This window comes from Xyrauchen texanus, chromosome 4 (assembly GCF_025860055.1).
Source record: "Xyrauchen texanus isolate HMW12.3.18 chromosome 4, RBS_HiC_50CHRs, whole genome shotgun sequence".
Lineage (NCBI taxonomy): Eukaryota > Metazoa > Chordata > Actinopteri > Cypriniformes > Catostomidae > Xyrauchen > Xyrauchen texanus.
The window spans coordinates 10,058,475-10,072,625 of record NC_068279.1 but is presented as its reverse complement, the minus strand read 5'-3'; the positions used below and the strand labels follow the sequence as shown (position 1 = coordinate 10,072,625).

The window sequence follows — 14,151 nt, the reverse complement described above, 5'->3', positions numbered from 1 at the left end:
TGTTGATTATATTATTGATCTCTCATTGACTTCCATTGATTTCATACCAGGCTATTGATATTTTCTATTTCCAAACTCTACGCCTAAACCTAACAATCACACAAACACGTGAACATCACTAGATTTGAAGATCAACATCATCTGATTTTTGTATTTTTACTTATGAGGATATTTGGCCCTCAAAAATGTAGACAAACCTGTCTATATATACAGTACCAAACATAATATACAGGTCGAAGTCTGATTCTGACCCCTGTGTGACAAAGTCCATGCTATCGTTTTGATGTCTGAAATAAATGACAGGTAACAAAATAATTACTCTTTTCTTTTCTTTGTAGCACAATCAGATTAGACTATGGCAGCATGGTCAGGTTTGACAGCATATTGGAGTATCATTGCAAAATCTGACACTTCAACACTACAAAAAATGCTACAATTTGACAAATTATAGGTTTTTTTATAATGTCTAAATATACTGTATATACAATGCGTAACTTGTAATAATATCTAGAAATTACGTCTGTTCCAACATTGGCTTATAGAGATCAGCCAATGCATAAAGCACTGAAGCATCTATTGGCCATAATTGTTTATTTAATTATTATTATTATTATTATTATTCCAGCAGATGTCACCAGACACCCCCACTGCATGAAAACCTTTGACACTCTTTCAATTTACTGAAATTAAGGTTTTACTGAAGTGAAGATAACATCAAATGTGCTAATTTTGTATGAAAATGAATGGTGTAATTTAGTAATTTGGAGATAAATAAGGTCTAAATACCATAACCCATGCAAATATTTGCTGAGAAAGTCCCTCATATAACAATAATTCAATATATATTGATGAAATAATTATATATATATATATATATATATATATATATATATATATATATATATATATATATATATAAAATAAAAGATATTCAGATAATTAAAATGCATTACATTCTTGTGGCAGAAGAGTTCATCATTGATAAGACAATACAAAAAGCATCTTTAGAATACAATGTATTGTTTACTACCATATTATTGATCATAAGTCAATCACTGTCATACAGTTCACAGCAATCCATTGCACAATTGAATTTGAAAATCAGTTGGAGATTTATTATGAGGGCTTGTTTAAGGACCCGTCAATTTACATATGTGACATGCTTGTGTAGTGTCTCGGGTGCGTTGCGTCATAAACATAGATTTTTTAGGTCACTGTGTCAAGTTAAATATAGTTTATTAGTTAGAACACATCTTGAGATCCCTTAGTTTGAATTTGCGCTCCATCAATTGTTTTGAACGCAAGAACGTCACGTATGTTTGTGTTGTACTGCCAATGTACAAACTGCGCGTTGCCATACAGCTGAAGTTTCAATTACTGCCCTCTTAGTAAACAGGTGGTACTACAAGCTTGCATTTCTAAGAAATCATCCTTATTACGGCCGTGGGCATTGCGATTAATTGCGTAAAAAAATTGTACGCGTTATTTGTAATAAAATTAAAATCGCAGAGAATTGACACGTTAAATCGACAGCCCTAGTTTTTACATTTCTTTCAAAAAAAAAATTATATTACACAAGTATGTTTGGGTCATTTTTGACCCGTGAACACAACGAGCGTGACTCACAAACAAACACCGCACAAGGGTTGGAGGAACGTCACCTGATAAAAACGTGTTTCAAGATACTTTCTTTCAACTTGTGTCGCTAATGTCTCTGATGGATCTACTCAAGATGTCTTGCAAGGATGACAGGCAGATCCGTCAGCATTACCAAAACCAGAGAGTGGCATGGTGTCAGGGACGTCTTGAAATGAGATTAAATGAACTGCCCTTGATTCATACACAAACAATTGTACTTCCTGCTGCAGCTGTAAAAATGCCCAACTATTAATCTATCAACTAACAACAGCTGTATATCACATTGTTATGGTACAGATTTATAGTAAAGTATTGTTGTAACTGATAAAGAAGTATAATTCTATTTCCCAGAGGGAGAAAAGAATACTTTAAGCCACAATCAACCTTCCTTCACCAAATAAACACCGTCATTTATTTCAATCTTTATGAGCCCCCCTTTCCTTAATGTCAACTAACCAGAGAAGACAGATTTGATCTCATCATGTAGCCTCTGGCTAAGAATACATGAGCCATGGCATCCAAAATTAGAGATTGCAGTTCTTGCACACAGATAATGCTATCACACATTAAACTGCACAAACAGAAATTGCACAAATAAAATATATGTTATCCATGAAAACATTTTTCAATCATCTTGCATAGCTTCCTCTATTGAGTGAAGAAATCTGAATCATTTGGAATCCACAGACAGCTCATGGTTATAATCAAAGTTTATGGCCTGTATTTACAGAGCTTTTATGAACAGTTACAACAGATTTGAGGTCAAGTTTTTCACTTTCTATGTCTTTCTGTGTAAACGAATAAAAAGGCAACAATGATTAATAGCACTATTCCTGGTACCAATGTCTAGTTCCCAAGTTCCTGTCGAATAATTCAGCCTGCATTAGTAAAACATGTAATTCTGATTAGGGCTGGGTATCGAGTTTGATACATTTTAGGCACCGACCGAATTGCCTCTAAACAATCCAGTAACGAAAAATGTCTTGTCGTTCGGTACCAAATTTTCAATACCCAAGGAGCTAATCTCATCAATGTCAGTGATAAGCATGTAGCATGCTAGATGTGCCCAAATCTAAAAGTGGCGGTGATTGGCTGTGTTAAGGCATCAAGGAAAAACACTAGTTTATGCCGGTTACAGCCAGAGACCGGCAACATGACAAATCCGATGAAGCACTTGACAGTGCACGGAATAAACTTAAGAGGAGTTCTTTGACTGCAAGAAGACCAAGCTGGTGCAGTCATCCTCTCAGCGTCCTCCTGCCACAGAGCTTCCTTAAAAACTACTGATGAATATAGCGGCTCTATCTATGACTGGGACACTGACAGGTAAGGTTAACGGTTAGCAAACAAACCATCAAACAATATCGGCTAACTTGTAGTGGTACATTCTTGTGTACATGTTAAATTAACGTTTCTGTGCACGGTGACATAGTCCTATAAACTGGGACCTACATAACGTTAGATATTGTTTGGATGTATGGCTATAGATAGCTAGCTAAATCGATGCTAAAAATGCTTTAAGGTTGACAGTAACTGATCAAGTTTCTTGTTTTTAGTTTTTTCCGTCTTCAAATTAATGTTATAGCCTCTGCCCCTGCTGACCCTGGCTTGAGGAGACCAGAAGGCTCAGGAGATGAGTCTTTGAGTCTGTAAAAAAAAGTCAACAAACTGAAAAAATAAAACCAACATTTTTTCTTTTTATTTGTAATGTATGTAATCTTGTTAAAATGGATTTCATATAATTGGTATTGAAAAAAAGTATAGTTTAGGGACCGGTATCGAAGTCAAGGTATCGGTATCAAATTTTTTGAAAGATACCCAGCCCTAATGCTGATAACTGTACTTACTTAAATACTCTCAGTCCCAGACATTTCCCTGATTTTAATGAGTTCCATAATTACAGATTCATGGTTATTCACCAACAGTGACTGCAGCAAAGCACTGTTCAAGTGAAAACAAAAATGACCTACATTGAAATCAAAATTGTTTGTACACATCCACGCTATACATATGACCAATGCGGCAGAAACAGCTAGAGTAGATGCGATGATGATGTAATGATAAAATCGTTTCAGGAGATAAGAATATATGTTAATAGAAATATAATGTACTCGAATGCCATCAATTTATAAAGCAAAAATGTAAAAGCCAACCATGTCTCCAGTCTATCTTTCAGCCACACTCCTGCCTTAAGTTGTCTCTTATCCCCATTTAATGTGCAGATAGTTGGCCATTCATATGCTGATTTCCCCTAAACGTTTAAATACTGTGGCTCTGTGGCACTTTAAATGTTTGTTTCAGACATGCCGACTTCTGGCTTAACCAATGGCAGTTGACCAGAGTATGACGTTTTAGAGGAAAAAAGATTATACCATATCTGGTGTTAATTAAGTCATTCTTTTTAGTTTCTCTGCATAGTAAGCCTACTTAGCTACCAAATATTTTTGATGCCAAATTTTCTCTGTGATCATTAATGGATAATGTATAGTCAGCTGGTTGTTATTGCAAAATAATGCCCAATGCAATGTGGAGGGGTCTTATATCACCTTGAAGTGGTTTATTTTGCTATAACAACCGGCTGACTGTCCATTATCCTGCTTATTACATGGCTACTAATCAAATAAATAAATGCATGGACATAAATATATTGATTTGCATTGAAATTATGTAATTATGTCAGAAGAAAGAAATCGCTGAAAAGATTAAATCCACCTCCGGCTTGCGTTGGAGTTCTGTTGGTGCTTATTTTGTGAAAATGACCATCTGACACCTCATTATCCAGCTTACTGGCCAAATAAATAAATGCACATGAATCATATATTTGAGATTAAATTATTTTATAAGCTTAATTGTAGAGACTGCACTATCATCTGATAAGTATTAAAAATGGCTCAGATTCCCGGGTGAGCGTATTGATGATACATGGATGCACGGTTGTTACAGAGAAATATCAGACCACTAGATGGCACCATTCACCATTCAGAACTGAGTGTTCCAGAGAGCCACATAATAAAGTGCAGCAACATCTCCATCCCCTACCCCTCAACCCACCTGCCTAATTTTTCTATTCTCTTTATATTTTGCTCTCTCTCTCTCTCTCTCTCTGCACACTGCAGGTTCTCAATAATGCACACTGATAATCTACTCTGTTTGACTCTCCAGCCTGATTAATTCATTATTACCGGACAAAACATTTGCAATTCGTCAGCCAATGACAAATATTATTCTCTCTCTGACATTGTGCTAAACAATATCAGCAATAAATACTTACACGTATATGTCTATGTGTATTTATCCATGTCCTCTTATTTGCATGACAAATGATTTATTCACTGAAACAAATACAAATAGTCTCCGAAAGAGCATTAAACACTCACATTGCAAGAAGACTTTATATTTTGTGCACATACTTAGAAGTGTGTATCATGAAATTTAATAGAAGAGCATAGAATATTACTGGCCCATTAACGTGAAGCAAGCACTGCAGGGAATAAAGATTTTCATGAATGGAGATCAGCAATTCATTAAAGGCTTCAAATTCAAACTATGTCCCATTTTGTCATCATCATTTTGAGAAATACTAGACTGCAGGACTTCTGCACACACACTGCTAATAATCCAAGCTATCCACCAAAAATTCAAAATGATGATTGTCAAATTAAATGTATTTGTGTGTGTGTGTGTGTGTGTGTGTCTCACACCCAAGTTCACAATGCTAAAACACTATTTCGAGAAATTATATCAGCAGTAGGGCTGTCAAAATAAAAATTAGAAATTCGAATATTCGTCGAATTTAAGAAAAAACTGTGCATTTGAATTTTTGGATGTGTGCCAAGCACTGATGATGACGATCACATTCTTTTGCTAAAAAAGGCTTGACACAGAGCAACAAATACAGTTTAACAGAAAGCAGGTGTCTCAAGATGCTTTTGAAAGTTCTTTTTAATCAGAAACAGCATCTAAAAAACAGCGCTCCAGCTCGAGACGCTGAATAAATAAAACAAAGCGAAACTAAGTCTTGTCTAGTGCGGTTTACATAGAAAAGAAAATACATGATTGCAAAAGCGTTCAGTGTGAACAGCTCCTTACAGTTGTTAGAGGTACTTGGCCACTGCGCCTTGCTCTCTCATAAGCTTTTCTCAGATTAAGCAATTTTTTAAATGCTTTGTAAGGAAAGGATTTAAACTTGGAAATGTGTGTCTCCAGATTCTCGCATTCTGCTCAATTCTGTTGCGTTCCATCTAATTGAACAGCTCTTGGCCTGTGCTCATAGTCTGAGCCGCTTCACCACCAAGTTCAGCCGTATACCATTTCTATCTGGGTATATTGCTAACCTACATACAACTGTAATGAATAAAAAAAAAACAATGTAGTATTTCGCTGTTATTATTATGAAGCTCGAGTCTGAGGTAGTATATACTGTGGAACCAGTGCCAGTGTAACATCAAATGAACTGTCTATTGAAGCATTCATAATTACTTTATTTACATTTGAGAATATGGACCGACTAAAACTATTTATTTTATTTATTTCATGCACATTAGTTGAAAATGGAATGCTCTTTTTTTAACAGCCAGAAATGTTCTTTGAAATAATATAATGGTGCTGTATGGTTTATGTATTTAATGCGCCCACTTATGGACTAAGGAAATAACGTCAGTTTAAGAATCAGCTGACTTTAAAATTTGAATATTATTTGAATTTTGAAAATATTTAAGGTAAAAATTCGAATTTAGTTTTTCTGCCCAATTGACAGCCCTAAACAGCAGTGGGGCTGTCAAACAGACACATTAGAATCTCCTGAACTACAGCTGAAAGCAGTTACAGTCATACTTATGAAATGATTGATTCAATCAATGCATATCCCTTCCCGGCTTAAGTGATGCTTCTTAAGAAGAATATCTCAGTCCTTCAGAATCTACGAAAATATGGAGACCAAAATGCCTGATTTCAAAAAGTGTGACAGATTATTTCCATTTTCTAAAGCAGAAGTTGAAGAAGGCACAAATGGAAAACTGAATAAGATCACAAGGTCTAAAGTCACATGTAAGTTACCACACTCCACAAAGCTGTCCTTGACACAAGAAGTAGTGATGATGTGAGGCCATCTGGGGAAGCCCACTGGAAAGCAACATGTTCCTTCATCTGTGTAAATACCTGACAACAAACAGATCCCCCATCACTTCTCTCATTCATACAGGAGAGGAAGTCATCACACAGTCTCTGTTGCCTAAAAGGCAGTGGCATTACTACAGGGAGGGCAGGGTGGGCAGCTGTCACAGGCCCTCTCTCACCCCTGGCCTTAGGGCCAAAAGGGAACCATATAAATGACTGCAGGCCAAACAGGCAATGAAAAACGAAGGGGAAAACAACCTGTGCTTGAAAATAATGTTTGTAGTCTTGCTATATAAATGTTTTTGGATAGGATAACCTGAAGCAGAAAAAAAAATCTAAAATAGTTTTTTTAACCAATGCCTCATTGAGTAGTGATAGTTGCATTTACGACGAAGGAACAAGAACAAGGGGTGAATGATATGGTGCTCACAGATCTATTAAATTATTCAAAAATACATTGCAAATGCAACTCACAATTAAAACAATTAGGCCTACTTTAATACGGAGTTGAAAATCATTGGTATTTTTCTGGTGCTTAAAATGTAAACAATTAATGAACATGCACCAGTGGAACGGTCGTTAAGACACTAACAGCTTACAGACGGTAGGCAATTAAGGTCACAGTTATAAAAACTTAGGACACTAAAGAGACCTTTCTACTGACTCTAAAAAAACAGCAAAAGAAAGATGCCCAAGATCCCTACTCATCTGCGTGAACATGCTTTAGGCATGCTGCATGGAGGCATGAGGACTGCAGATGTGGCCAGGGAAATAAATTGCAATGTCCGTACTGTGAGACGCCTAAGACAGCGCTACAGGGAGACAGGATGGACAGCTGATCGTTCTCGCAGTGGAAGACCGCGTGTAACAACACCTGCACAGGATCTGTACATCTGAATATCACCTCTGCGGGACAAGTAGGATGGCAACAACAACTGCCCAAGTTACACCACGAACGCACAATCCCTCCATCGTCTGCCAGCCATAATGCCCGTTCTGTGCTGAATTTCCTGCAAGACAAGAATGTTCTGCCATGGCCAGTGAAGAGCCCGAATCTCAAGTTCCATTGAGCACGTCTGGGACCTTTTGGATCGGAGGGTGAGGGCTAGGGCTATTTCCCCCAGAAATCTCCGGGAACTTGCAAGTGCCTCGGTGGAAGAGTGGAGAAACAATTCACAGCAAGAACTAGCAAATCTGGTGCAGTCCATGAGGAGGAGATGCACTGCAGTACTTAATACCGCTGGTGGCCACAGTAGATACTGACTGTTACTGACTTGTTCAGTTTATGTCTTAGTTGTTGAATCTATTTATGTTCATACAAATATTTACCCATGTTCAGTTTGCTGAAAATAAAAGCAGTTGAACGTGAGAGGAGTTTTCTTTTTTTGCTGAGTTTATTTCTACAAACTTGACACATGTTCTAGGAACTACATTTTCAAAAGATTTCTCACTTCTCATTTCCATCTTATTTGTCAATGACCCTAAGATGTCACAAACCAATAGTGGAATTAGACCATAAAAGCTACAAATGCCTACATAATAATCTCTCAAATGAATGGGAAACATTTCATCTGTCTATTGATAAAAGAGGGCAAAAAGCAAATCCTTAAAAGGATAGTTCTCGCACTTATGTTGTTCCAAACCTGTATGACTTACTTTTTTTCCTTAGTACACAAAAGGAGACGCAAGGCAGAATCTTAGTTTCAGTAACCATTCACTTTCATTGTATGGAATAAATGCAATGCAAGTGAATGGTGACTGAGGGTAACATTTCAGTTTTGTGTGAACTATACCTTTAAACCGATGTTATATAGCTTAAACAACAGCAAGAATGGGGGTACAATATGCACTGATTTTTAGAAACTGATGACAGCTTTATGTGAGAGACACTATTGGTGTATTTCTTGAGGTGCGTGTGAGTTTATACCTACAAGTTGATCAAATAAGGTGTACTTTGGAATGTAATCAAAAGGGAACAGCTCAAACACAGTCTCTCATTCTTTGATCAACTGCTTGAGTACATCAAAGCCTGACAAAGAGTGCTCTTCTAACACCATCACTCACTGCTTGATGAATGGCACTATCTTAAAGCACTTTCTTAGCTTTCAACAGACATATACAATCTCTTTAGTGTGATCTTTGGAATTACTTCAGCCTTGCATAGAGGGAAAAAACAAAAGCAAAAGCATTTGGAGCGAAAAAATATAAAAGGCGCAGTTCTTTGCAAACTGATGCAACATATTAAAGCAATCAAACACATTTACAAAATCATATGCATCTCTTTCTGGTGTTTCAATGTAACTGTTAATAGACCAATCAGTGCGCACTGAAACTCCTAAAAATGGTAAACAAAAACAAGACAACAGAAATGATGGTAACGTGAGCTTCCACTAACATTCAGCATTCTGATGTTCAAGCTCAGTATCTTATTTATAGTCTATCAAAATGTTAAGAGAGACTCTTTCTGTTGAACTCGTGACTAGACACTTTGAAAGCGAAATCTAAACAGATATTTTCCTTCACGTGACCAATTTCATCAACTATAAGAGAACCACAAAATGCACCCTTTCAAATACACATAACAGTCTATGAATGAACGGACCAGGGAAATAGTTCAAGGCGTTTAGGTGGACTCAGACAACCAGAGGCCTTTGACCCATAATAACTGTCAAGAAACTTATTCCAAGGACCCAAATGCAGTTTACGATGACCCCCAGCGTATTATTCAATAGCGCATTTAAAATCAGCTCAAACTTACGTGAAAACGAAGAATAAAGTAGTGGATCCCACCAGGAGTGTGACGGCAGTGGACACCGGGATGTATTTGGTGGGTTTAAATCTTTTTCCAACGCTGTTGGGCATTCTGTAAATCCCACATTCCTCGTTTAATTGATCCCTGTCGTTAGATGCATGCAACCCGAACACTATCCAGCACCGTTCAGCGCACAACCCGCAAACGCTTTCGCTTATTCGCCCCTTCACATACACCGTTAAAATCGTGATCCTTGAATGCGCGATCGGGTATACGAGCGCTCGCTCAGAGCCTGAAAATCCCACCCAGCTCAATTCAGCCCACTGCTGAGGTCACACTGCAATGTTTGAAAGGTGGAGCCTCCACTACGCAAATAGAGGAGGCGACACGCACTCAATCAGAGGGGCCTCCTCGTGTCTTTTGCTTTTTTGAGTGGCATACAGAGACTTTGGGCTTCGAACTTTAATACTGGGCTGTGATAGAGATATCACACACAGAATGACGTTGAAACACCTATCTCTTTTCATTTAAACGGAAATCGGTGCTATTAGCTTTTACATAGGCCTAGTCTAAAATGAAATATTAGACCAATCTCACTAATAATATATGGTATGTGGGAATTCACTATGAAAGTGTGTAGAGTATATTTGGAAGCAGAGAGAAGTGTCCCCATTACAAATGCAAACTTTCAATGTGTAGTAGGCTGTTTGTGATGTGAGCAGCGTGTGACCCCTGGTGGCAGCTTTTGAAATATTACGTTACCCAGCGTGCATTAAATAGTACTGGAGCCCAATCATGTGTTTTATCATGCAGTATGATATGGAAGAAATACAATAAAATGTGTGTGTGTGTGTGTGTGTGTGTGTGTGTGTGTGTGCGCGTGAGAACATAATCACCTTACATAATAGTTACAAAGCTGCAGTTTCTTAGTGCATAATGAAGGAACCCTATTAAAGGTTTGGTTTAACAAAATTAAACTTACACAACAATAATTAATACAACCCCAATTCTGAAAAAGTTGGGACAGTATGAAAAATGCTAATAAAAACAAAAAGGAGTGATTTTTATAATTTACAAATCACTACTTTTTGTTTTTATTAGCATTTTTCAAACGGTCCAAACTTTTTTGGAATTAAGGTTGTGTAATAAATTGAAACATTCCCTTATCTATTAAGGGAAAATAAAGACAGCAGGACATTAGGCAACTGCCCCACTATGAGGGATATGATGAGTGGCATTGTGTTCATCACTCAACTTATACAATGTTACTATTGCTCCTTCTTGTTACATTTAGTGTTTTCTAATCTTTATCTTATCCTTCCCAGTTATTTTGATTTAATTGTTGACTTAAGTTACTTGCAGTGTGCGAATTATGCAATTACTTGGGGGGGTGGACCAAACCATGGCATGGTGTGCTTCTTTTGGCGCCTATAGTAGTTGCCTGATAATCGAACCTGACAAGTATGTAGCTTAAAAAGTTGTGATATGAACATCTACAATAATGTAAAAAACAATGACAGTACTTATATTTTGATGATGTACCATACGATACTGATCCTAACTGATACGGAGAGAGCTCGAGCAGCCTGTTATATAGTTATATAGTTCCCTATTGATTCAATTCACTCGACATTGCCATAAGCACTATGGGTAGTGTCCTTCTTACACAACCTTGTTGAAACCCTTATACAGTCACGGCAATCCTCTGATTGGCAATGGTGTGTCTAAGCCCCGTCTCTTTTGTTGCGCATTAGTCCTATATAAGTGAGCACTCAGCCACCATTTCTCCAGAATTTTCTTCCTTCAAGACCGCGAACTTCGTCTTTGTCTTGGAACCCTTTCTGCTTCGCCGTCATATACACTTACAGTGGACAGAAATCCTAAAAAATATGCAAACAGTACTACTCGTCGCCTGTGCTCAGCGCCTGCACAGAGAGGCTTTCCGCTCCCCTGTGTGTTTTCCGGTGAAGAGTTCTCCACATCACCGTCGAATACGCTTTCAGTGAACAGGTTCTTCGCTTCAGACGCTCGTCGTTTATCAAGCGCTCAGGATGGAGTTACAGTATCCTTTTTATTTATTTTTAATATTTACAATATTTACTAAAAGAGCCGCTTGCATGATACGCATCTTTCTAAAGATGTCTAAAGTTTTTTCTATGTGAACGGAATGAGCACACCTGATGAGCACGAGAGCTGTGTTCACTGTCTGGGCCGTGCCCACACAGAAGCTGCACTAATGGAGACAGACTGCCCTCACTGCGAGGGTATGAATCTCCGGATGTTGCACTCTAAGATCTACCTCGTTAGGAGGGAAGGTCCAGACTCTCGTGCCCTCCAACCCACCTTTTCTGTGTTAAGTCCTGAGAGACCACATGAGGAGGCACAGTGGGGCAGTGAGGTTGAGCTAGAAGTCTTAGAGGAGGATCTCATGCCGGCGCAAGCTCTATGAGCCTCCCGAACTTCCGATCTAATGACCTCATGTGTGTAATATACACGTGATGAGCACCGGTCCTCTATTAGAGTGCACGGTCTCATTTTGTTTGGTGGTTATGACGATGGGGATGATGCTGTGTCACTCGCAGCTTCGGGCAAGTGGTTCACAGAGGATTTTGCCGCCTCTTTCCCCAGCGAGGGTGAAGAGCGTACACACACCACGGACAAGGAGTTCTTTGCGTCCTTGCGGGGGTGGTTGAAGAGCTCAGTCTTGAGTGGTCCTCTCCAGAAGAGCCAGGAAAGTCTCACCTGGATGAATGGTTTTTGCAAACTGGACGTCAACAGACCGCAGCCCAGAGGGTCACACCATTCTTCCCTGAGGTACATCCGGAGCTCACAAAGACCTGGTGTGTGCCTTACTCATCACGCATTCAGGTCGGAGGTGCTGCTGTTCTCACTAAAGTGAACCACGCAGATGAAAACGTCCCCCTGTAGAATAGGCGGTTGCAGATCCCCTCTGCCATAATACTGGCATGGGATGGAAATCCCGCCCCACTCACCCTTCCAATCCGCGTCGACTGATGTCCGTACTGGCTGGAAGAGCTTATGCAGCAGTGGGCCAAGCTGGTTCAGCACTTCACAAAATGTCGATGCTCCAGGTAAGCTTCTTCAACAAATGAAAGAACAAGGCTCCAATCCAGAGCTGTTCAAAGAGCTCCGCACACAAGCTGTGGCTCAAGTGTAAGCATCTGCCATCTCTGCACCAAAACGCGCTGATGAAAAACTCCATCCAGGCAACAAAAACATTACTGACATGCTCAGCTCTGTGAAGAGGAGCCCAGAGCTTGCTGTTATTCACAGCCCAGAGCCAAAGAAGGCTTGATTAGAGGCAAACACTGTTTCTCCACTCTTCCCCATTACTGTTCATCGGGAACGAGACATTGTTCAAAATGTTGCTTCTGTGTGTATTACTCAAACAGAGACTGTTCTCGCAAAAGAGAAAAAAGTACATGTTGCACAAACACGGGACATTCACACATTGTCAGAAAAAGGGCCATTTTCTCTTCACGTATCATGCAACACCACACATTATGCTCAACCGCTTCCCTATGGTGAGACTATACCTCCTATAGTATAGCAAGCAAATCAATAAGCCCACTGTCCCAATCTGTGGTCCAAACGCAGGATGCGGCGGTGTTGCGCAGAGATTCACATGCTCGTAAAAAAACGCGATACAGACTGTCCCAGAATGCGACACACAGGGGCAGAGCTAGAGGGGTGGGCCAGGGGTATCCATGGCCCCCCCGGACAGAAGCCTGGCCACCCCATTGGCAACCCCACTCGCAGCTGCACCTCTCCATCCTGGTGTCACTGTATCCCCCTCCCCTCCGTTTTTGTATCCATTCTCTCTCAAGCACAAGGCCTGATTTGGCATCCCCAGCCAGAGCTGTGGAACCTACAAGTGTGGCCCCTGAAAGGAGCACATCGGAAAAGCCAGAATTGGCTCAGTCTGTGATAAACAATGGAGGCTGGCTTTTCATTTAAACAACATTAAACCTGTAAAAGGCTATGTGCCATAAGGTTTTATCAACATCCTTCAAGGCTCAGGTGGTTCGTTTGCAAACCTTCTTTTTTCCACCATTTAATTAAGATGAAGAGCAATCTATGCATATGTTACACCCGGAGAGGGCATTGCATACATGTGTTGAGTGAACCCTTCAGCTTAGGCTGTCGCATCGGCTCTTTATTTGTTTTGGAGGATGCACAGAAGGCTTTATCTCCAAACAAAGGTTCTCTCACTGGATTCCTGATGCGATCCCCCTCGCTTACGAATCACAGGACGTAAATTGGTGTCAAAGCACATTCAACCAGAGGCATGAGGCAGAGGCGGTGGCACCCTAGGCGACTGCTGAGAAATGGCCCTTACTCCAATAAGAAATAAAACCTGCTTTTCCAACTATGTTGTGAGAGGGTTAATAAACCATACTATTAATGTCAATATGGTTCATATAGTTTATTATTATAGTTAAAGTGTTAATTTCCATCTGGCACAAGTTACACATGAACTTATGAATATCTCCTTATGAATATCTCTATTTAGTGTTATATCTCTGGGAGTGTAATGTCACATAGCGTAGCGTGATGGGATTCCATTGAGTGAACTGAATCGATAGGGAACGTCTCCGGCTACACATGCAACCTCGGTTGCCTGT

General features: G+C 39.4%; 1 protein-coding gene across 1 annotated transcript in view; it reads right to left on the bottom strand.

The window, feature by feature from the left end:
• LOC127634431 (palmitoyltransferase ZDHHC8B) overlaps positions 1 to 9,801 on the bottom strand; it is an 84,197-nt gene extending 74,396 nt beyond the window's left edge. The window contains exon 1 of the mRNA XM_052113991.1: positions 9,512 to 9,801. Coding sequence (XP_051969951.1) covers positions 9,512 to 9,615 — 104 coding nt within the window. The 5' untranslated portion in view covers positions 9,616 to 9,801. The remainder of the gene's footprint in view (positions 1 to 9,511) is intronic.
• Between the last annotated feature and the right edge of the window lie 4,350 nt (positions 9,802 to 14,151).